Here is a 21,794-nt window from a genome sequence, read left to right as displayed (position 1 = left end):
ATTTGGAGCGGGAGTAGTTGGGGGCTTATGGGTTTGCATATACTTCATTTCTGACATTTTGCATTGGCGTTGGTTTGGCTGTGATGCAGAGATGGCATGGTAAATTTAGCATATCTACAGTATATAAGAAGGTAAATATGGAGCATTTGGTAAGATACTAGCCGTTTAGCGTCATCTCAATTATAAACGGATATACCGAGGATTTACGTATGATGTAGTAAAATAAACAATCAAAATGCATTCCCACATTTGCGCCAGAAATCCCTGTTACCCACCCGCTCCAAACCTAGTGTCATATGTCAAACAAAGATGAGAAGGAATCGAAAGGTTTTCAGATCAGAAGTAATTACGCCAAACGAATGACTTAGTAGCCTGATCCATAGTTAGCGATCATTCCCAAGAAAGTGTCTTTTACACGTACCGTTCTGTTCTCTCCGTCCGCCACCCCCTTCATTATCATTACTATCATCCTTACCAGAGAGTGCAGACGCCTGGCCAGCAGCATCTCGGATGTGCTGTTCATCGCCACGCAATTTCTCAAAGTAAGATTTAATATCCTCCGCGCCCACAGCCTTACCCGTCTCCGCAAATGGCTTCAGAAACTCCTTAACTTTGTCGCGCAGGTGATTGTATACCATTGCGCCTTCGATGGCTCGCACACGGTCGATATTGCTCAACGCAGCTTCACCGCGGTCAAGGAGGCTACCGGTACCAGTACTGCCACCGCCGTTGGCTTCCCCATCCTCAGAGAGCGGGGGCTCGTAGGTTTCTTCTTCTTCACGCAACTGGATGTGCGGAGCGAGATTGGGGTAACAGTCGCGACAGCGGCAAAAGTGGTCGCGGAAGTCTTCTTTCAAGAATAAGGAGAATGCGCCGGAAGGAACAGGGTCGGTGAGGGAGTCATGCTTGTTCTTCAGTGGCGGGGGCTGTGTAGGTTCCTCCTTTGGTGCTGAGTTAGGCTCTGGCTTCGAGTCCGAAGGGGTATTCTCAGAATCTTCCTTGATCCGCTTCGCAGTGGGCTCGCCCTCTTCCTCATCCTCCATTTTCCGTTTCTTGGGGTTAGTGGGTTCTTCTTCTTTGACATCTGTAGCTGTAGTCTCAGGTGCAGTTTTGGTCGTCTTGGGCAATCCACCTTCCTTGTATACAGGGGGAAGGAAACCCACCGTTCCCGCATACCGTTTCAACCAAGGATTCGAGTCAACGCACTTGTAACAGAGAAACGTCTCGAAATCGTCTTCCCCAGGGAATCCCGGAGGAAGTGGCGTCTCTTCATCATCCTCAATTTGACCATTCCCACCCGCCTCTTTCTTGAAGTCCTTATACCAATCCCGCGGCAGCCCGATGAGACACTCTGGATGCCACCAATCTTCTCCACACCCGCCCGATTCAGCAGTTCCCAGTCCAAGACACTGAAACATTGTTCCCTTCTCTTCCTCCGCGTTATAGTCTTCACTACAGCCGCAAAACTTGTTCTGGAAATTTTGGTTGTACTTGTTCTCGGGATGCGGTTCTTCAGAATGGACGCCCTTCGTACCGGTCTTGGGGTCATTGCGTAGCGTGCATGGAGCGGACGATGGCACACGAGTTGTACCACAATCACAGACAAAGTTTCTTTTGTTAAATAGTTCAACGAGCGTGTGTTCGCCATGGCAGGCGATGGAACAGGAATAGCATACTCCTGCCGCGGCGTGCGGCTCATCGGCGGTCTTGGGAGGAGGATTGCAGGTTAAACAAGCGTATAAAGTCTGCCGCAGTGGCCCTAAGGCTTTCGTGCAGGAGTCGAATGACTAGAAGGTCAGTTTCTTATGTCGTTGTCTATCGCAGGGAATCTATGCTCACATAAGGTAGGATTTCGCGTGCATCGGCTTCGAGTTGCATCTGACTTTCAATGAACCTAGAGCGTACCGTTAGATACTGTTTTATTTTGGATCACTCATCGCATGGGTGTGCGCCTCCACGTCAACTTTGAGATAGACCGGGTACTTACTCTTTCGCAGTCTGCGAGTTCTGTGAGCTGAAGCTCTCGCGCCGGTTGTTGACATTGTGTGCGTTCTTCGCCTGGTCGGCGTTAGATGGTACGGTCTCAGAGTTATCCATATTGATTAAGGAAGCCGCTGATTTAGTTATAAGTATACTAATCAAACGGTGATGGTAGGTTGAAAGCTGTTCTGCGCCTAGCTCTCGTTTGCGCTAAGACACCGCGCGGCGCGAGATTACTTTAAGTGTTTGTTTTGTTTGCAGTTAGTTAGGAACCAAACATGATTCATCTGCTTCACATTTTATGTCATAACGACATATTAAATGTTTATTCTTTTAGAGTAATGATGAGAGTATACATTGAGGTCACTACTTTTGAAACATAGAAACATTGGTTGCTGAGCGCATCGCGGGGTCATATGTCTATTCCATAGCTGTCTCCACCACCGCGATAACCACATCGGACGATGAAAGATAAATGTCTAAGCTCTCAAGCACTGAGCGAGACCCTAATAAGGGGATAGTGCATACTCCGGAGTAGAGACTTGCTCCAGCCTCTAGAGCTTGTATACTAGCGCCACCACACCATGCCTGGGCTTCTGGGGTATAATCAGGCACCAAGTCATAAACTTTCCTAAAACGGGTTTAATTGATACGCGTCAGGTCGCGCTTTGACGCGTCTCTCGATATCCGCACGCATCACCGCCCCAGCAACCGATTGATTGAATCCCTCCCTGTGCTCCTCAGACGAAAAAGACCCTCACTCAGGAACATTTGTGGGTTTGGTTCACTTTTGTCATTCTTTCAGATTACCATCCCTCACACTAATATACACACACAATGAGGTATGTACCAAGTCATATCCTGCATGTGGCGCATATTGTCCATGCCGAATTTTTTTTTCTCTTTTTCTCCCTTCTGTTCAGCTTTTTGAACAAGGCTAAAATCTGTACAGTTCACCACTTCGCCCCAGTTACACCGCCGCAAATCGCGGACTAGGAAATTTGAACCGTCGCAAGAGAGACAGAGAGCCTGATGATGAAACATCTTCAATCGCTCCCCCCTCTAGTCGTAAGTCAAAGCATGAAGAAAGAATGTGTTCCATGTCCTCACTGACTTTGTAGCCCCCCCCTCTTCTCCTCCTATGCTTCCTTATGAAGATGACGAACGCGATGAAGAAGCAGAGCTTCTGGAAGATATCGATGACCTTGACGAAATGGCAGAGGAGGGAGAGGGTATTGACCTGTTCGGTGATAGCTTCGAAAATGACTACACGAGCAGGGAAAACGATCGTTATCAAGGAGCCGACATCGATGACGAAGAACAAGAAGAGCTAGACATAGGCACACGTCGCCAACTGGAAGCTCGCTTGAACAGGAGAGATCGGGAATTGGCACGGCGCAGTCGCATGCCTCGAGCTTTTCTGCAAGACGATGATGACCAAAACATAGATCTTACCCGCCAGCCTCGCCGGCGGAGACATCACTACGACGAGGACCGAGAAGATATCGACATGGGTGAAGGTGATATGGAAGAGCTCTCATTGGAAGAGATGATGGATATCAAGGCACCCAATGTCACAGACTGGGTGTTACAGCCTCAAGTCCTGCGCTCCATCTACCGAGAATTCAAGGCGTTCTTGACCGAGTTCACTGACGACTCCGGTGCTTCGGTGTACGGAAACAAGATCAAGACTCTTGGTGAGGTTAACTCGGCCTCTCTCGAAGTCTCCTATGACCACTTGTCCAGCACCAGGGCTGTATTGGCATACTTCGTGGCCAATGAGCCCACCGAGGTTCTTAAAGTTTTCGACCAGGTCGCTCTTGATGTGACATTGTTCCATTACCCTCAATACCACGACATCCATAATGAGATTCATGTTCGCATCATCGATCTTCCTACCGTTAGCACTCTACGTCAGCTGCGCCAGTCTCATCTCAACTCCCTAGTGCGTGTCACTGGTGTCGTCACGCGCCGCAGTGGTGTATTCCCGCAATTGAAGTATATCATGTTCGTTTGCGGCAAATGTAATATCACCTTGGGCCCGTTCCAGCAGGAAGCCAGTCAGGAAGTGAAGATTTCATACTGCCAGAACTGCCAATCCAAGGGACCGTTCACCGTCAACTCAGAGAAGACCGTCTACCGCAATTACCAGAAAATGACTCTTCAAGAATCGCCTGGCTCCGTCCCTGCCGGACGACTTCCACGCCAGCGTGAAGTCATCCTTCTTGCAGATCTCATTGATTCCGCCAAGCCTGGTGACGAAGTCGAAGTGACCGGTATCTACCGCAACAGCTATGATGCCCAGCTCAATAACAAGAACGGATTCCCTGTGTTCGCCACTATTATCGAAGCAAACCATGTTATCAAGTCTCACGACCAGCTGGCTGGTTTCCACTTGACTGAAGAAGATGAGCGTGAGATCCGCGCGCTCTCGCGAGACCCAGAAATCGTGGACAAGATTATCCGTTCCATTGCTCCCAGTATCTACGGTCATCAAGACGTGAAGACAGCCATTGCCCTCTCCCTCTTTGGCGGTGTCAGCAAGCAAGCCCAGGGCAAGATGTCGATCCGTGGAGACATCAACGTCTTACTTCTTGGTGACCCAGGTACTGCCAAATCCCAAGTCCTCAAATATGTCGAGAAGACCGCCCACCGTGCCGTTTTTGCAACGGGTCAAGGTGCCAGTGCCGTCGGTTTGACAGCCAGCGTGCGCCGCGACCCGCTGACCAGCGAATGGACTCTGGAAGGTGGTGCCCTCGTACTCGCAGACCGTGGTACATGTCTGATTGATGAGTTCGACAAGATGAACGACCAAGACCGTACCTCCATCCACGAAGCCATGGAACAACAAACCATCTCCATCTCCAAAGCCGGTATCGTCACCACACTGCAAGCGCGCTGCGCCGTTGTTGCAGCAGCCAACCCCATTGGGGGCCGCTATAACAGCACTGCACCTTTTAACGCCAACGTCGAGCTCACCGAACCCATTCTCTCCCGTTTCGACATCCTCTGCGTTGTCCGCGACCTCGTGGATCCTGCTGAAGATGAACGCCTCGCCAACTTCGTCGTCGAATCCCACCATCGCGCCAACCCAGCCCGCCCCCTGCGAGACGAAGAAGGTAACCTGATCGATAGCGACGGCAACCGCATCGACGAAGAAGGCTATCGCCTGGACAGGGAGGGTAACCGCCTCCCATTCACTCCGGAAGAAATCGCCGCCCGCGAAGCTGCCAACCGCAAAATCGAAGAAGAAAAGGAGGGCGAAATCCCCCAGGAACTCCTTCGCAAATACATCCTCTATGCCCGTGAACGCTGCCACCCGAAACTCTACCAAATCGACCAAGACAAGATCGCCCGTCTTTTCGCAGACATGCGTCGTGAATCCCTCGCAACAGGCGCATACCCCATTACCGTAAGCTCCCACAAGTAATTCACACCCATCAAACAAAACAACTAATAAAAACATCCACAGGTCCGTCACTTGGAAGCGATCATGCGTATCGCAGAATCCTTCTGCAAAATGCGTCTCTCAGAATACTGTTCCAGTCAAGACATCGACCGCGCAATAGCAGTGACAGTCGATTCCTTCATCGGCAGTCAGAAGGTTTCCTGCAAGAAGGCCCTCTCTCGCGCTTTTGCCAAGTACGTTCTTTTCCCTTTTTCCCCCGTTGCAAGTAACTCGGTATTGACAATTGTAAAACAGGTACATATTATCTAGACCTAAGCCTCAGTCAAGACGGAAAGCGGGTATTGCTGCGCCGAATCCGTATGTTCCTAAGGCCACTGCGCCTCGGGCTTACTAGATCTCATGTGATTTATGGATTGTGCGGGGTTTACGTTAATTAACGGGGTTTATTCGGGTTGCTATGATATCATTTTTTTTGTTCGTTTCTTTTCAATAGAGATATGAAAGAGGTGCATTAATGTGTGTGGATTATGGATTGATTTGATCTGAATCTAATACGGGTGAATTTCTTTTGGATGAATCTTTTCTTATGGATCTTATGTTGAAATATTTTATATCCGGGACGTGGAGTTCTGGCTCTTACAGTGTTGTGTTTCGTGGATTTGCGAAGTGACTATTGTTGATACCGAGTCCAAGCATACAGTATGTGATTTGAGAAACTGCTGAATAAAAAAGGAAGAAACCACATAGAAACTACAGAAAACCAGACCCAAGGCATCCGTTCCCAGCCCCAGAGTAACCATCAACCAACGCCGTCCATTTTCGTCCACGCTGCCAAGTGAATAAATAAGAGAATCCATGTACCACCCACCATAGACAGCCCCAGGCTATCCTATTTTCGCATGTCCCTGCCACCCCTCCTGCGGGAATGAGTTTCCCACCAGATCCACAGGGCATCTTCTAGTCATGATACCCAGCTGTCAAGCGACGAAAGGTTTCCTAAGGTACTAGACCAAGCCACATTGCTATCTGCCTTTGGAAACTGACCTGGTGGGCCGTGAAGTTATGCGGTTCAGTGTTCTTCCATCTGTATCTTCTTCAACGACCAATCGTGTGGTCCCAATGCAAGGAGTACAGAATAAAGATGATATAAGGACATGTCAAGATCTTCAGTCGTCACTGATTCGTCTCTCGGGACGGGGCTTGCGCAAGCTCTTCATCCGATTGAGAAAGCCGCCACCACCACCCCCGTTGGCATTACGGCCCTCGTCATATCCATATGATCGGTCCTCTGTGTGTCTCCTTTCCAGACCGGAACTTTGCTTCGGACTACTCGTAGAACGAGCTCGTCCCAGTCCTTGTGATTCCTCGGCGATCCGAGCACCTTTCTTCTCCCAAGCATCATCGTAATCCTGGAAAAATGGATTCTTCTCGTTGGCCTTGATCGTCCCGATATGGCTGGAGCCCGCGGGTGCCATATAGGATGCTTCAGGTGATACCACACGGCCGTTGGACGGGCGGCTACCCACCCCGCGGAGTCGCTGCGCCAAACTCTTTTTCCGTTGCAGACCCCCCGCCCCTTGTCTGATCTGTTGATCATTCTCGCTCTCACGGCGTTGGATGGCGGCTTTGCTGGCAGGAGCCCCATCCAAGAAGGTGCTGGTTCCTAATCCCATACTCTGTTCGCCATGCACTGGCTCGATCCGCGATGTAGGATCGAAGTTCACCCCTTCCGTTTTACGAGTCTCGATTACGCCATAATCGTTATAGCCTTGCTCTGACCTTCCGTGGAACAGGTCCAGATTAATGTCCTGATTGACGGGACCAGAGCCTCCCAAGGCCATGTTGGCAGAATCCGCAGGGAAGGCTTGCATGGGGGCTGTGCGTTGGCCCTTGCGGTTACGGTTGGGGTTGCACGCATCAAACGGTCCATCGTGATGGAACACTGTCCACGAATTAGTCGGATGTTTGAGAAATCAAATACGATGTCAGGTGGGACCACTCACTTCCTGTGCCGTAGATACTAGTCACATCGAGCTTGTCAATAATGTCGAGTTGGTAGTTGTTCTTTTTCGAAGAACGAGGCTTGCCGTCCCGATGACGAGCTTCCCGTTCCCGCCGCCTCCTCTCCCGCCGGCGCCGCTCGTCTTCCGGGTCGAGCAGCTTGGGACGCTCCATAATGGACGACTCCGAGTTCCGACGAGGGCGGCGGTCGCGATCCCGGGGCCTCGGCAGGCCTGCACTCGGCGGGTCAGCGAAGATGTCTAGCGAATCTTTCTCCCGGCGCTCCGGACGTTCCCTCGACGTAGTTGGGCGGTGACTGCTCGAAATACCACCATTCTGGAAAGGCCGATCGGGGCGAGACGGAGCGGGTCGGTAGCCCGTGGGTTGAGGAGCTGGGTTGGAGTTGAGCGAGAGGTTTTCCTATGACAGAGAGACATACAGTTAGATCAGATCGAGTAAGGTGACATCCGTCATTAGAAGACGTACAAAGAGATCGCGCGTATTGTTCGTCATATCGGACCGATCGATGGGGGACACCATGCTTCCAGTGCCAGTGGGCGCCGACTGTGGCGACAGGGGTCCGTAATCGTCGAGAAAAGGATTCGTCGAGGTTGGTCGTTCTGGGCGACTACCTGAGGCAATGGAGTTGGAGGGTGAGAGAGCACGGTTTCTAAAGGGGTTGTTGGAGCCCAAATTCACCCCTGGAACTTGTGGTGACGGCTGACGGACCGGGGAGACTGTATAAGAAATAGAAAATCCATGTTAGTTCATCTTGAGCTCTCGCAGGCCAGACACGGTCTAAAATGACGACGGAATGAAGCAACACTGATAAGGGAGTCAGGCCCCGCAACGATGTGAAACGTTCTGCGATTGAGCCCAGCCAGACAAAGGAAGATGACGAACCTTGCGGACCCAGCGCCATGGCGGGTGGATAAGCATACGAGAGCGTGGGAGGTTGCTGAGAGGCATTCATGTTGGCGGAACACGCAATGCGTCCACGAGGATGGGCGAGTGAAAAGCGACGATTGGGGATGACAGGGGAAGCAATAAAACACGATCACGGGAAATAAATGAGAGCTCTAACAATGCGATAATCGATCGCAAGCGCCGAGCTAGCAAACAAGAAAATAATAAAAAATCCCAGCTGGTGGTTTGTGAAACAGCGATGCCTCGGAAGTCGGTCAGGGGGCCGGTGACGATTGGAGGGGGATTTTTATTGCAGGAGATTTCGGAGATGCAGTTATGGGGACAGATTAGACCGTTGGGGCTAGTATTTTAGCTTGCGTGGATGGCGAAATCCCCTTGTCTCTTTTCATTTGTCTTTTTCCAAACTAAGGAGGCGTTTGTGTGCGTGTGTGGCGGGAAAGAAAGAAGGAAAGGAAAGGAAACGTGCGAAGGGGAAGAAAGAGAGAAACGGGAACTGACTAGTACCTAGTTAGTAGTAGAAAGGAAGGAGTGGAAAGAGAGTTGTGTAGAGTAAAGTAAAAGTGATGGTTGACTGACGGGAAACGAAGCGGCGGCGCGCCCCTTGGGACCTGTCCAGTTGGAAGGGATCGTCGGAGGGAATTAATAAAAAAAGGGGGGGTGGGAGGGAAAGAACGAGGTGGATTCATGGAGATTTATTCTCCATCATTGGAGAAGAGAGTACAGAGAAAGAAAGTGACAATAGATTTCTCACGGTCGCTGCAAGTCTTTTTTTGTATTTTAATTTTGACTTTTAATTTGGATTCCTATTGTCATTCAGAAAGATTAGTATGCACTTCCTTAGAGATAACCATCTGGCTATCAAACATTCTACTGATAAATCAACACCAACAAACAGTAGGACATCAACACCACCACTGGTACTATTATAATAATAAAATACAGATCGATATCCACTCCAACTGCCGAATTGGGGTTACTATGTACATGGGTACTAATATATAGATTTTGATTATCCTTTCTCCCAAAGCACCCAAAAAATCAGTCATATGAACAAGATAATCGGGTCAATCCCGTGGGGATGCATGGCTAGCTTGAGTCACAACAGTACACTACTTTAGTAGAGGTCCCTACTACTGTAGCCTGGACGGACCGTCCTCTTCTTCCCGAGGTTCCCTTGTAATTTACCATCGGTAGACAGAAACCTCGCTTCCTGATTGACGGACTGGTCCCCATCACCACTCATTCAATGTATCGGTTCCGTTCGGTACCCCTGAATCTTTACCCGCCATGTTCAATACCGGGCTCTAAAGGCGGAAATGACTTGCTGCCAGGCTACCCCAGAAATCATCTAGACTATCTTAGGCATTAGGCACAGGAACAAGTACAGGTGCAGGTACTGTACATGAGGATTCTGCATTTCTGGTAAGGGAGGGGGGAAAAATAAAAACATAGTCAAGGGAATTCTCCTATTGATCATTTTATTTCCTTGATTTAAGATACAGAACAAACCAACCAATTCCGTACTTCGTATTGAGAGCGATATCACGGGACGTTGAAGCTCATTCTATTTTGAGAAAATACGCCACCACCATAACCACCACCAACTTTAACCCTTCCACACACGCATACTCAAAATAACATTCCCGCAAAGAATGTGGACAACAAGGAAAGAATCCATTTTCAATTCAATGCAATCGGTTCTTCTCTATACTATTCCGTCCCGATCTGGTACTGTGCATCAGTGACACCTCAGAACACACAAACACCTTCACTCTGCAACAGATCGGCGGTCAATTTGGCTTTTCGTCCCTCAATGATCGACGCTGTTAGTCAGTGTCCTACGTTATCCTTTTTCTTGGCAATTATCCACTGGGACCCTTACATCGGAACGCCCTGGCAGACAGACAAGATAACGCTGGAATGCTGCTCGTTGGATGCTTGATGACGGAATCTTGCGACTTGCCTTTCTTTTTCCTCTTCGTTGGTTTTCTGAACCAAAGTCCAGTAGAACGGCCCAGCCTCCGACTGCACTCTGCAGGGAGTACGGAGTACAGCATCCCCGGCACGCCGCGTCGAAAAGGATGACGTCGGGGAAAAACCTGGGACATACGTCAACATTCTTCGTAGGGGCTTAAAGAAGTTCAAGGTTTATTTCATTCATCTGAGATCTCTCATTAGAGTTTTACTGTACATGATCCGCTGTCCTACAGTCAACAATCAATTAACACCACCCTCCGGAAACAGCAAAGAAAAATAAATGATGGCCGGGGCTTAATTCTTTCCATGGTCGGCTAACCCGAGACACTCGGCCATGTTAAAGAAGATGTCTACCGAGCTGTACACGCCACCAAACAGCTCCTGGCAAGGGCCCTGCGCAAACACCGGTACATCCGTCAACGAGTGCACGCCCTGGTCCGCATCGACGGGCAGAGTGCCGTTGATCAGGAACCCAGTCACTGCGTCCTTGTAGTTGGCAAAGTAGCCGTCGGATCCACTGCGCTTCACCGCGGGCTTCCGCGGTCCCTCTTTGTGCACTTCATAATTCTCTTGGTGGTCGGGGAACGCCACCACGCCGGCATGCAGAGTGTAGCGCGGATCCCAGCGGGCCGGGAAATGGACCCCTTCCGAGTACCGCAAGGCGTTAGGGCCGCGCACGGTGTACTGCGAGAGTCCCGAATTCTGATAGGTTCCGATAGCCCGTCGCTTGTCGCGACCATCTTCCTGTGCGTTCAAGTATTCGGTGTCAACCGAGCCGGTGACGTCGAATCCGTGGCCGTGGTCAGCGGTAACAATGATAAGGGTGTCTTCCAGCTGTCCAAGGGCTTTGAGCTTCTCGATCGTGGCGCGCACGGTATCGTCCAGCTCTAGCAGTTCGCCCAGAGACCGGTCGTAATCCAAGGTGTGCATCTGCTTGTCGATGCTGGCGGCCTCCGACATGAGGAACCAGCCATCATCCTCGTGCCGGGCGTTCAATACGTCGATCGCCTTAAGGGTCATCTCCTTCAGTCCCGGAAGGTCCTCTGCGTCGCGCTTTGAGCCATCCGGATAGTTGCTCTGGTTGCGAAGGTTCTCCTGGTAGACGTTGCGATCGAGCCAAGTGGCCAGGTTGGACGTGGAGAAAACTCCTAGGGCCTTGGTGTCATTCGGGGCAGCTTGCAGAGCGGTCTTGTTCCAGCTAATACTGTATTCCTTCTCGGAGAACAGTTTGTAGTAATCCCGAGGCGCGTCTTCGCTGGTAACGAAGTTCTCCGCACCGGCACCGAGGAGGACGTCCGGACCGTCCCAGTCCGTCCACTCATACTTGGTCAACCCTTCATAGTAGGCGCTAATAACGTGGTCATACTCGCCACGGTCCCGAGTATGGGCAGCCAAGGCAGCAGGGGTGGCGTCAGCCAGGAAAGCGGTCGAGACGATTCCAATACCGGCATCGGGGTACCGGCGGCGGAATATCTCGGAGATGGTCTCGAATTTGGGGTCATCGAAAGGATCTTTCGACGAGTCCACATAGACGTTCAAAGCGTTCACTGTGGTCTTGTGGCCCGTATAGAGTGCCGTGGCGGAGTTGGCGGAGTCCGTGATGAAGGAGTCCATCGAGTGGGTCATTTGATGGCCCAAGACCGGGAACTTGTCCAATTGCAATTTGGTCAAGTACTTGCCATTAATGCTACGATGAGCGATTAAACGAGCCGCCGTGATCATATTAGTTGTCATGCCGTCTCCGATGAAGAGAACGACATTCTTCGCCCGTCGCTTCTCCGGGAGGTCGCGCACCAGCCAGTTGGCAACCGTCTTTTCTTGACCGTAATAGGTCAACGTCGCCTCGTACTCACCAGGCTCGTGGAGAGCGACCCTTCTGTATGCCTTGGCAGTGACATTGACGAGAGAGGGTTTCTGGGCATCCTTCGCGAACAGGTCTACACCACTTAGCCGATGCCATATTATTATCCATCGGGGCGGTTCCGAACATACCTTCATACCAGGTAAAGTTCCATCTCTCGAGTTGCGGCTCATCGATCTCAAAATATTCTGCCGCGGCAACGCCCTCTTCACCTTTCTTCGCGATAGTGAACTTGAAGTCCGGATCAGGCTGGCCCTGGCGAGCTTCAGAGCCGTTGACGGGCGAGTGGACTTCTAGGCGGATATCGAAGTACTGTCCGGGGAGGAAATCCGCCCTAGCAGGAGTACAACAATTAGCTCCAGTGTTCTACAACCGCTGACCACACCAACTTGAAGTCACGACAATCAGAAAACCAATGACATACTGGTCAGGAGGGAACACGCAGCCCAAGGTTGGACAGCCACCCAAGCGCTGGTAAGTTTGGGCAACAGCGCTGGAAGCGAAGAGCGCCGCACCTGCAATTGAGAGGAACCTCATCGTGATGCAGATGATGTGACCTCAAGGCAGCAGTAGAAAATGAGGCCTGCAGTTGAAGGACAAGGGAATATCAATTCCCAGGCGGGCGAAACGCGCCTTTTTAAAAGGTGGAATGCCAAGGGAATGCGACGGCCAGATACCACCCTCGCATGGCTATCTCATCTCCTGTGTACATTTCATGCATCTCTGACTGGGTGGAATGATGCGGGCTAAAACTACGTGGGAGATAATCTCATTCGAAAACTGCTAATCCTTGTACCTTGTGCTTGGCGAATTCTACCAAGGAACCGTTGGCTAGGGTCCTGTAGACAAATCGGAATCCACCATCTTCTACACGTGCAGAAGCTGGGCGTTCAATGGGAAGCTTGGACGACGGCCCTTGTCTTCCGCCAAGCCAAGAGTGGCTTGGCAAGGTGTACCATGCCAAGGTTCTGGCTGGGCACGTGGGCTGTTTCTGGGGAAAATAATGGAATGGTTTCCTTTGATTATGGTCGGATGAGGGGGCCATAGAATGGTGTCATTCATCGTTCACGCTTCCGTGGACCATGGTTGGAAGAGGTAGTTGGACAACGAGTGGATTGGATTACTAAATATCTAATATCAGGACTCCATCGAAGCGAGAAACCATTGCAGAGATACGAGCTTCACTCTCTAAATGGATTTAGTAAAGAAATTGTATTGGTTGCCCTAGGGCTGCGTTAAGAATCAGAGGGGCATGGCCAAGGCTTGACTCAGGCACCGGAGTAAGGTTTACCTATATGGCATGTTCCTCGACGAGGGCAGGCTTGATTCTGGCGCTCATACATCTCACAATGTTTAGTCTAGAGATAGTAGACAGCGACTGTCCTTGTCTAGGGGTCGAATGACAGGCACCAACTTATAAACTCGGTCCTCGTTCGTTGACTCGTTGCATATATTCCCTGATATATATTCATAGACCACACTCACTCTCACGTGCCCACGTGCAGGGGCATCTATAACTTAAAGTCACTAGATTTAGATAGAGGTGGGCATATAATGTACGTTGGTTTCTTTCCACATTATTTTCGCGATTAGTAGAGGTGATGAAATAAAGAATACGGAGTACATTTACATCTACAGGAAGAGAGATCCGATCGGAATCTGTAACAGGTATTAGGTTGTAGTTATATTATAAACTTATGTGGAGAATATTGATACTCTCCATCTAAGAGTATTTAGTCATGTCTTATAATAATATAATTATTGTATTGTACTCTGCTATCCGAGCTTAGGTTTCACACAAATCTGGACAGTGGGGAGAAAGTAGTGGGCCTCTGTTGAATAGATGGAGTGAAGATGAAACAATATTTATTTGTCGCACCGCGGCCATTTCCCTTCACAGCTTAGCCTACAGCACTGTCATCACGTCTGATCTCCAACTCTCCTACAGCAACAAACTATTTCGACCTTACCGACCATACCTTTCCCGTTACCCTTCACTATTTCTCTACGATAAACAAATCCATCGCTCACAGTCGTTGCAACTGCCTTTATAATTACCTCCGCTCAGCGTTCCGATAAACTCATTGATCCCACGCCATGGACCAGCCACAACCACCTACCGGTCATCCTGAACAACCCCCACCGCCGACTCTCACAAACCCACGTTTTACTCTCGAGCTCGAGTTCGTCTCCTCGCTGGCCAACCCATACTATCTCTCGCACCTCGCAGTCACATACCCCCATCTGCTGGGAATCTCCAACGCTGGCGATGAAGGCGACGCGACCAAGGACACTGCGGATCCTGACGCGCAGGCCTTCGCCGCGTACCTTGCATACCTCTACTCCTACTGGAAAACTCCCGAGTACGCTCAATTCCTAACCCATCCTGGTGCCACCCTCCGCGCGCTACGACTCCTCCAAGAAGACACATTCCGCCGCGATATCATTCGCCCCCAAGTTATCGAAGGGCTGGCGGGGACCGGCATTAGCAACGAAGAAGGCGGCGCAACCACCGAACAGGAGGGGGAACAAGATAAGGAAGAACAAGAGAAACAGGAAGAAGCGGGGAATAGTAATAAATCAAAGACCTGAGCTCGGTTTTAAGACACGATTGTGAAGAAGAGCCGCGGGCATCTTCTCTCGATACTCTACGATAGGTCTGCTCGGCTACAACCTAAAAAGGAAATCGTTGCGGGCGGCGGAGAAGTCTCAGGGGATCTACATCGGAGGGTAAAAAGAATTGGGTTTTCTCAAACCCTTTTTGCTTCTTCCCCGCGAAGTTGCTTCGATCGAGGTCCGGACGCACTGATGCCGCTGGCTTCGTGATGGCGCGGCGCGTCATGTGTGACCGAGGTACGCCCGCTTTTCCTTGAATAGTTCGTCAATGTCGGCTATTTGTGCCCTGCGAGGTGGCATTGCGTTCTTTTTGGGTTCTCGCCATGCCTAAGCTGCATGGCTCGGAATGTAGCTTGATTCTCGGTCGGTATCTTCCCTAGGTGCGGGGAGCATCTTCGAATATTCGACGGGTGATTGTTGTGCATGTACGTATCTATCTACCATGGGAATGCATGCATAAAAGGAGTGCGCCTTGTGACCCATGGCGGTAGTATGGATTTGGGAGGGGATTATCCTTGGGATGTAAGATGTTCTCAGAAATTCAGTATTGAATGTTGTTGTGTACACTTGTCTGGTTCTAGGTAAATACGAGCTCATTTAGTTATGACGTTGGTCATTACTTCATTTTTTTGTTTCTTTCCTCATTAAAAGAAAGACAAGTATTATGATTGAATATAAAAATTCTTAGAAAATAAAGAAAGAGAAAGAAAATCAAATAGATGCCAGAAATACCATCCATCAGTAGGTCTGGTAATAATAAACTCCTTAAATGGACGACGATCGCCAAGTCTCACGGGGCCAGAGAGAAACAGACTGATTTTCCCGACAGATTCCTTTTCTTAACTCCGTCATTACAAACTCCCATCCTTCTTTCTTCTTTTCGTCCTTTCTTTCTTCCCTTTCCACACGCACATACCCTTCTGTGTAATCCATCTGCTGCGTATTCCATGAGTACGCTTGAACTGCCGTAATACCGCAGTATCACTCCTTACTTACCATTCGTTCCTGGTACAGACGACCCGCCCCGACATAGCTGGCGACTACTACCTAATATATCCGATGGACAGACCCCACCCCTTGGTGACTTGACTATCTTGCCCTGGACTTCGTTTTCTACCGTCACTGTGGCTGTGACGCGTACACTAAACCATTCAATTACCTCGACTCCATGTCCGGTTCCAGACTCTTTTTTTGACCCACTAGATTCTGTATCTCCCAGCCACTACCCCTGGCGCTTTCCGGAATCGCGCCTGACGTCCTCTACCGCTGAAACCCCAAACACGGACATTGAATAGCCTCCCCCGGGCACCCTAGCCGATGGAGGGTGTACGCCAGAAATGCAGACCGAAACATCAGGTTCTGGTATTGAAATGCTATCCACAGTACCAGAAAGGTGTGCAGGTGGTCAAGCCGAACTCGAGTGAACTCTCTTATCTGCTCTACTATGTGAGCACCCGCCGCAGCAAGCTGACAAAGGTCGGCGCCTTTCTGGAGAAAAGAGCCGCTCGGGATGTGTGGCGCCGCAAGATAGGGTGAGTTTACAACGGGGACGACAAGCGAGAGGTCATGGATGAGATTGGCACATAGTCTTGGGGAATTTGCGGTGGAAGACCGGCTGACATTGTCGTTGCGCTGTAGGAATGTGCAGGTTACGCTTCAGATCTTGAGCGCGCTCATCGAGAAAGTGCCCCGCGACTTGCCGATCTACGCACGGTCGGTCATGACAGTCCTCGAAACGGTCGTACGCTCGCAGGATATCTCCATGGTCGAGGATTCCATTGAGACCTTCGAGACCTTCTGCCGACATCAAGATATGGCGGCACTATCTGCCGAGCAGGATTTTGCTACACAGTACCGGGAAGTGGTACGGTCGTATGCGGGTTTTGCGGAGGGCGACCCTTCTACGCAATCGAAGCTCGCCGCGGGTCCTCCGCTTACGGTTCGATGGAAGACGGCGGGATTGAGGGCGATCAAAGGTGTGGTCAGTTCCGAAGCGGGTTTGGCTGCGGATGGCGGAGATTCAATACGCGTCATCCTCCCGGTCATTCTGGAAAACCTCTACAGCCCGGAAGATAATCTAGTTGGTTCTCTCGAACTGAAGCTCCTCGAAGCGGACAAGAACGAATCAGAGACCGCGCACCGACGCCGGGTTAGCACGGCCACCGTGGAAACGGTCGACGCGGTGGAGGGAGATGCGTCATTGGCGGCTCAAAACACCGCTGATATGGACCGAAAAGCGGAGATGGATATGAGATTGCTCGCTTTGCGGTGCTTGGAACAGATTGTCGTCAACGGGAGCAGCCGCGGCCAGATTCGTGTCACGACTCAGGTTGTGCTGGACTTCATCTTGCGCAAAAGTCGGGTAACTGGTAACGGCCTAGGTCATAACCACAAGGACAGCTGGGCCACGTCGTTGATTGAATTGATCGCCAAATGGTGTCCTGTTCAAGTTCGCTTCATTATTTTGGTGGCCGCTATGGATATTCTGCACGACATTCCACCCACAGAAGAGTCTCTGGACGAATCGTTCGCTATCACCTATCTGATTGATCGGCTGTTAAAATCCCCTGTGAATATGATTGGACTTAGCGTTATTGATGTCTTACTGGGCCTATTACGTCATATGTCGTTCTTGATATCACCCTCGAGGGCTGGAAAATCGACACCAGACGAGAAGCAAAACGGGCATTCGAACGCCTTAGAGCTTTCAGTGAAAAGGACAGAGGTGCTCTCACTCCTGCAGGATTGTATTGGCAATCTCACAACGCACATTTACTATGGCGAGCAGGTTGTTGACATGGTCAGGACGATCTTGACTCGCTTCAGACCTTCAAGAGGCAACGAGCAGGCAATAACCTCGTCTCCAACACAGTCTGATGTTCTGGGAGGCGCCAGTGCTATGATATCTTCTGGGGAGGATGGCCTAATAGCATTCTCCCTGCCTAACGCAAAGATCACAGCTCTCAGGGCCATCAAGAACATTCTCCTCGTTGCTAACACGAAGCGGCCAGGATTCACAGTAACCACAGAATCCAGACATCAGGTGGGCCTATATGTATGGGAAGGTACGCAGTGGCTTTTGAGTGAACCTGACAGGGATGTTCGTTATGCATATGTCGATGCCTTTTTGACTTGGCTGAACCTGGAAACATCTACCGATGATCTTAAGGTTAAGGAGAGAACCGGCAGGCCGGCCAGTCAACCGGCCAAGAATGACTTGTCAGACCCCACGGAAAGGCCTGGAAAGCGCACTGCCAGCATGAGCGGAAACCAGAGGGAAAAGGTGATTCTGATTGCGCAGTCCAATTTCCTTCGCTTACTCCATCTAACTATCTTTGACCTTGCGACTGATCATCCGACGTCTGTTTCCGAGATTACGCTGCTTCATCTACTCCTAGTCAGCCTGGTGAAGCATCTTGGAGTGAACGCTGTGAGATTCGGACTCCCTATGGTGCTGAAACTTCAGGACAATATGACCACCGGTGATGGCCAGTCTTTCCCTGCGCTGGTGAATATTGGAAGTTTGGTCTATGGCTACCTGTGGGCATTATCTGAAAAGTTCGACTTGGACACCTCTAGAATTGGCAACGGAATCCAGAGTGAAGTTCAGAAAAGACAACAGCTCGGCGTTTGGCTTGAGACTATCCGCTTGCCACCCGTCAATCTCGACAAGATTATCCACAACAGCAATGTCCAGGCCAGTGGCCGCGGTGCTCAGGACGTAAGCCTCCTGATTCCGTTTGACGGCGGTGAAGAACTCATCCAACGAATCGAAGCATCCTATGGTTCTTTCATTACTTTACTTACTCACAGCCCTCCGAGCTCACCGGGGTCTGTCGGATCTCCCCCGCGAAGCATCACAGCTCCTGTACTGCCGCACGTGTCGGCGTCCGCAGCTACACCGAAGGCTAACGTTCTTCCTCCTGCGGTCAGGGAGCAGATGCTTTCTCCATGGTCAAGAGAAGCCTGCTTGGCAGCTGCTGAAAATGAAAGAGCCGAGGCCAAATCCCTGAGCAGATCGCGGACCGGAACCTTAGTCATGCGCAATCATGTCCATCAGAACGGTACTAGTTCTCCGTCAGCAAGTTCAAACGCATCCGTGCCACAAAGTGCTTACGCATCTGCAGCTGGTCTGCAGAATGCCCAAAGAACGAGCGTGCCCAACTCATCAGGCTCACAACTCATCAGCACTAGTAGAGAATCTCCGGTCCACGTGAATGAATTGAGACGGGTCCTCTCTGTCAATGAAGAAGGCAAGGCCCGGCGAATGAGCCCGCTCAGGGGTCGACTTGACGGCTCGAATCGAAGTGTTATCTCTTCCAGTAGTGACAGTATGGTCAGTGGCTATTCGCTGTCCGAATTTGACGATGGTGCCTCGGTCAAGCCCCAGTCTACCAGAGGTGGACGGATCTCCCTCGATGGGGAAGAAACCCCCAAGGCCTCGGCTCTCTCTTTCATGGCAGATACTAATGATATTCCGCCTGTACCGCCTATCCCTCCGTCTATATCTATTCAAGGAGGTCTTACGGATGGTCGGCAGCGATCCGTTTCGGCTAGTCGTCCTTCAACTGCTCCCGGACCTCGCCGACCTTCTGTCACGAACGGAAAGGCAGGGACACCTAGTACGTCGCCTGGTCGATCTCTCAGTAGGGATAAAAGTCGTTCGAGCACGGGTCTGGCAGCGGCTGCCACTGACGGTGTTGAGCCGAATGCAGAGAAAATTGATAGTGCTCGCCTTGACGTGCAAAAGCTACTGGACGGGTTCCTGTCGCCAGCGGACGCGGAGACAAGGGGCAGCAGACGGAAGGCCCGAAGCAATACAGGGCGACGAGGCGTGAGTGGAGGACTTGGGCGCCCTCCCTACTGATGGTAATACACCTATAGATGTCGGTCATATTAGTGTACTTCACTTTTCGAATGCCCGCTTCTTACCTTTCATTCATTTAACCTTTCATTTGTTATGGTTGCAAAGCAGCTGCTTATCTACCATTCTGTTGACCTGCACATATTCAGTTTTGTCTTATAATTTTTTTCCCCCGTCATTACATCTTCTTTTCTGTTCTGCATTACATTTTCGGTTTCCTTTTGTCCGAATCTTGTCCTTCTTTTGCCATCTCACTTATCTCCCTCGATAATGGCGTATGATCTGATAGACTTTCCTATGGTTACCCACTCGAGCTATGCTTTTTTTGTCTGCATCAAAAGGTTTCGCGTGCTTTCTGTGGTTTGAGTTAGCTTCTGTGAATATATGCGGTTTATCGTTCCATGACATTGTGATATTTGTATATAGTAGCCGCAATAGCTTACCAGATATCCTCGGAACCAAAAGATACGCTACTTAGATAAGAAAAATTGTGTATATAGATGGAAGACACCAATGAGTATCCTTGATACGTGTAGACTGGCCTGGTCACTATGGAGTACTGCTAACGGGGAGTTTTGGTTATATACATTACAGCGCTAACTTGATATATACACAGATAGGCTGCTGCTAACCTCGCATTGCTTGCAATGTAAGTACACTAGTAGTTCTTTATTGGCAATACAATGATCTTATTGGCTCCAGTTCCATCAACAGTTCTGCATCTACTAGTATTATCCAAAGTTTACGAATGCGCTATATCCTAAAAATACTCTTCCAACAACCCTAATCCAACGGACCCAATTCCAATTATACAAAGGGGTATATAAGAAACCACTGAAAAGCCCAAATCAAAAACAACCAGAAACATATCAATACCCAATTTGCTTAACCAAAGCCTTTCCCCGCACCTCACCCTCACCCTCAACATCAACATCAACCTCCACCGGACCAAAAAACTCCCCAAAGACATTAACCAGAACCTCTTCACTCAACTGCATATGTTTCCCCGGAACAGACCTGAAAACCAGTCTCCCCTCCTCATCCAACTTCTTTAACCCAATCCAATCCTCCCTATAGATATCCCTCTCCCTCACGCCGATAACATCCCCTGTCTCCCCATCCAGCTCCCCAAACCACGCACTTTCCTTCGGATGCACCATCTGATCCTCTTCAAACATATACATCGCAAACTTATTCAAGCACCCCAGATTCTCCCGGTATGTCTCATTCTTCTCTTCACGCTCATTATTCACATCGGCAAGAAAATTGCTACTGGCCAGGTACTCGTCCAGTTCGGTCGGATCGCGGAAATACTGTGCAGGAACGAACCGGCCCTGCACGAAGGGCGACCAACGTCCTGCCCGGAGGAGCGCCTCGGCACCGCGGCAGATCCAGTCGCCCCAGCCGCATTCTTGGAATTCGGCAATGCCGTTATGCTGGCTGCCGAAGGTAACAAGGTTGTGGACGGGCGGCACGTTGCAGCGTTCGATGTAGCCACGGAGGAACTGGCCGCCTTGGGAGAATCCGAGGGCGTTGATTGCTGGGGCTGTGCTGAGGATGCGGTCGGAGGCGAGTTGGGCGCAGACGGTGTCGATTTGCTCACTGACGTTGCCGAGGAAGGTGGCTTGACGATCACCGGAGGCAGTGTCTGAGAGATGGATAAGGTGAACATAGGTTCCTGGGTTGGTTTTCTCGGCGAGGGAGGCGACGGAGAGGAGGCCTTCGCGTTGGAAGTCGTCGCCGAGGCCATGCCAGATAACCAGTGGAAGGGGTGCGGATTCGGTGGTTTTAGGCTGGTGGAGGGGGATGGCACTTGAAAGGAAAGGGATAGCTAGAAGCGCGAGGGTGCGCATTGTTGTGGTTTTATTCTTGATGGATGTGGTTTGCTGAGGTGTGAGGTTGAGGGAGAGTTGGTATAGATAAACAGGCTGCAGTTGTTTGTACGTTTAAGCCGGGGTCACGAGCCCCGAACATGTGATCATGCAATGCAATGTATGCTATAGATCGACACCATCACTAGAACTGCAAGTTCAGATAACACTAATCTATTCTCAGTACAATATAATATGGGGTTTTTATTGAGAAATCTAAACCAATTTCCTCTATGAGTATTAGGGCAGAGCTACTACTGATAAGCCTGGTGGTAGAGCAAAATATAA

General features: G+C 50.3%; 7 protein-coding genes across 7 annotated transcripts; 3 read left to right on the top strand and 4 right to left on the bottom strand.

The window, feature by feature from the left end:
* Positions 1-383: 383 nt before the first annotated feature.
* On the bottom strand, positions 384-2,097 carry AO090012000728 (putative metaphase-anaphase transition protein (Mlo2); the record flags this gene model as incomplete). Its single annotated transcript, XM_001727643.3, has 3 exons — positions 384-1,787; positions 1,840-1,894; positions 1,988-2,097. The coding sequence occupies 3 exons, from the start codon at positions 2,095-2,097 to the stop codon at positions 384-386; spliced, it is 1,569 nt and encodes a 522-aa protein (XP_001727695.3).
* Positions 2,098-2,817: 720 nt separating this feature from the next.
* On the top strand, positions 2,818-5,783 carry AO090012000727 (MCM DNA helicase complex subunit MCM2; the record flags this gene model as incomplete). The annotated part of the gene is made up of 5 exons (XM_001727642.1): positions 2,818-2,822; positions 2,933-3,048; positions 3,102-5,392; positions 5,453-5,622; positions 5,684-5,783. The coding sequence occupies 5 exons, from the start codon at positions 2,818-2,820 to the stop codon at positions 5,781-5,783; spliced, it is 2,682 nt and encodes an 893-aa protein (XP_001727694.1).
* Positions 5,784-6,555: 772 nt separating this feature from the next.
* AO090012000726 (Pal1 family protein) lies at positions 6,556-7,930 on the bottom strand (the record flags this gene model as incomplete). The annotated part of the gene is made up of 3 exons (XM_001727641.3): positions 6,556-7,331; positions 7,393-7,810; positions 7,877-7,930. The coding sequence occupies 3 exons, from the start codon at positions 7,928-7,930 to the stop codon at positions 6,556-6,558; spliced, it is 1,248 nt and encodes a 415-aa protein (XP_001727693.3).
* Positions 7,931-10,588: 2,658 nt separating this feature from the next.
* Positions 10,589-12,692, bottom strand: AO090012000725 (alkaline phosphatase; the record flags this gene model as incomplete). The annotated part of the gene is made up of 3 exons (XM_001727640.3): positions 10,589-12,231; positions 12,287-12,489; positions 12,580-12,692. 3 exons carry the CDS (start codon positions 12,690-12,692, stop codon positions 10,589-10,591), a joined length of 1,959 nt encoding a protein of 652 aa, XP_001727692.1.
* Positions 12,693-14,252: 1,560 nt separating this feature from the next.
* Positions 14,253-15,614, top strand: AO090012000723 (uncharacterized protein; the record flags this gene model as incomplete). Its single annotated transcript, XM_023236601.1, has 6 exons — positions 14,253-14,518; positions 14,838-14,885; positions 15,263-15,293; positions 15,353-15,379; positions 15,491-15,512; positions 15,601-15,614. The coding sequence occupies 6 exons, from the start codon at positions 14,253-14,255 to the stop codon at positions 15,612-15,614; spliced, it is 408 nt and encodes a 135-aa protein (XP_023091510.1).
* Positions 15,615-16,088: 474 nt separating this feature from the next.
* On the top strand, positions 16,089-19,638 carry AO090012000722 (uncharacterized protein; the record flags this gene model as incomplete). The annotated part of the gene is made up of 2 exons (XM_023236600.1): positions 16,089-16,303; positions 16,410-19,638. The coding sequence occupies 2 exons, from the start codon at positions 16,089-16,091 to the stop codon at positions 19,636-19,638; spliced, it is 3,444 nt and encodes a 1,147-aa protein (XP_023091509.1).
* Positions 19,639-20,504: 866 nt separating this feature from the next.
* On the bottom strand, positions 20,505-21,488 carry AO090012000721 (palmitoyl-protein thioesterase family protein; the record flags this gene model as incomplete). Its single annotated transcript, XM_001727637.3, has 1 exon — positions 20,505-21,488. The coding sequence occupies one exon, from the start codon at positions 21,486-21,488 to the stop codon at positions 20,505-20,507; it is 984 nt and encodes a 327-aa protein (XP_001727689.1).
* Positions 21,489-21,794: the final 306 nt, after the last annotated feature.

Source organism: Aspergillus oryzae, chromosome 4 (genome assembly GCF_000184455.2).
Source record: "Aspergillus oryzae RIB40 DNA, chromosome 4".
Lineage (NCBI taxonomy): Eukaryota > Fungi > Ascomycota > Eurotiomycetes > Eurotiales > Aspergillaceae > Aspergillus > Aspergillus oryzae.
The sequence above is the reverse complement of the archived record's forward strand: the minus strand, read 5'-3'. Positions and strand labels throughout refer to the sequence as shown.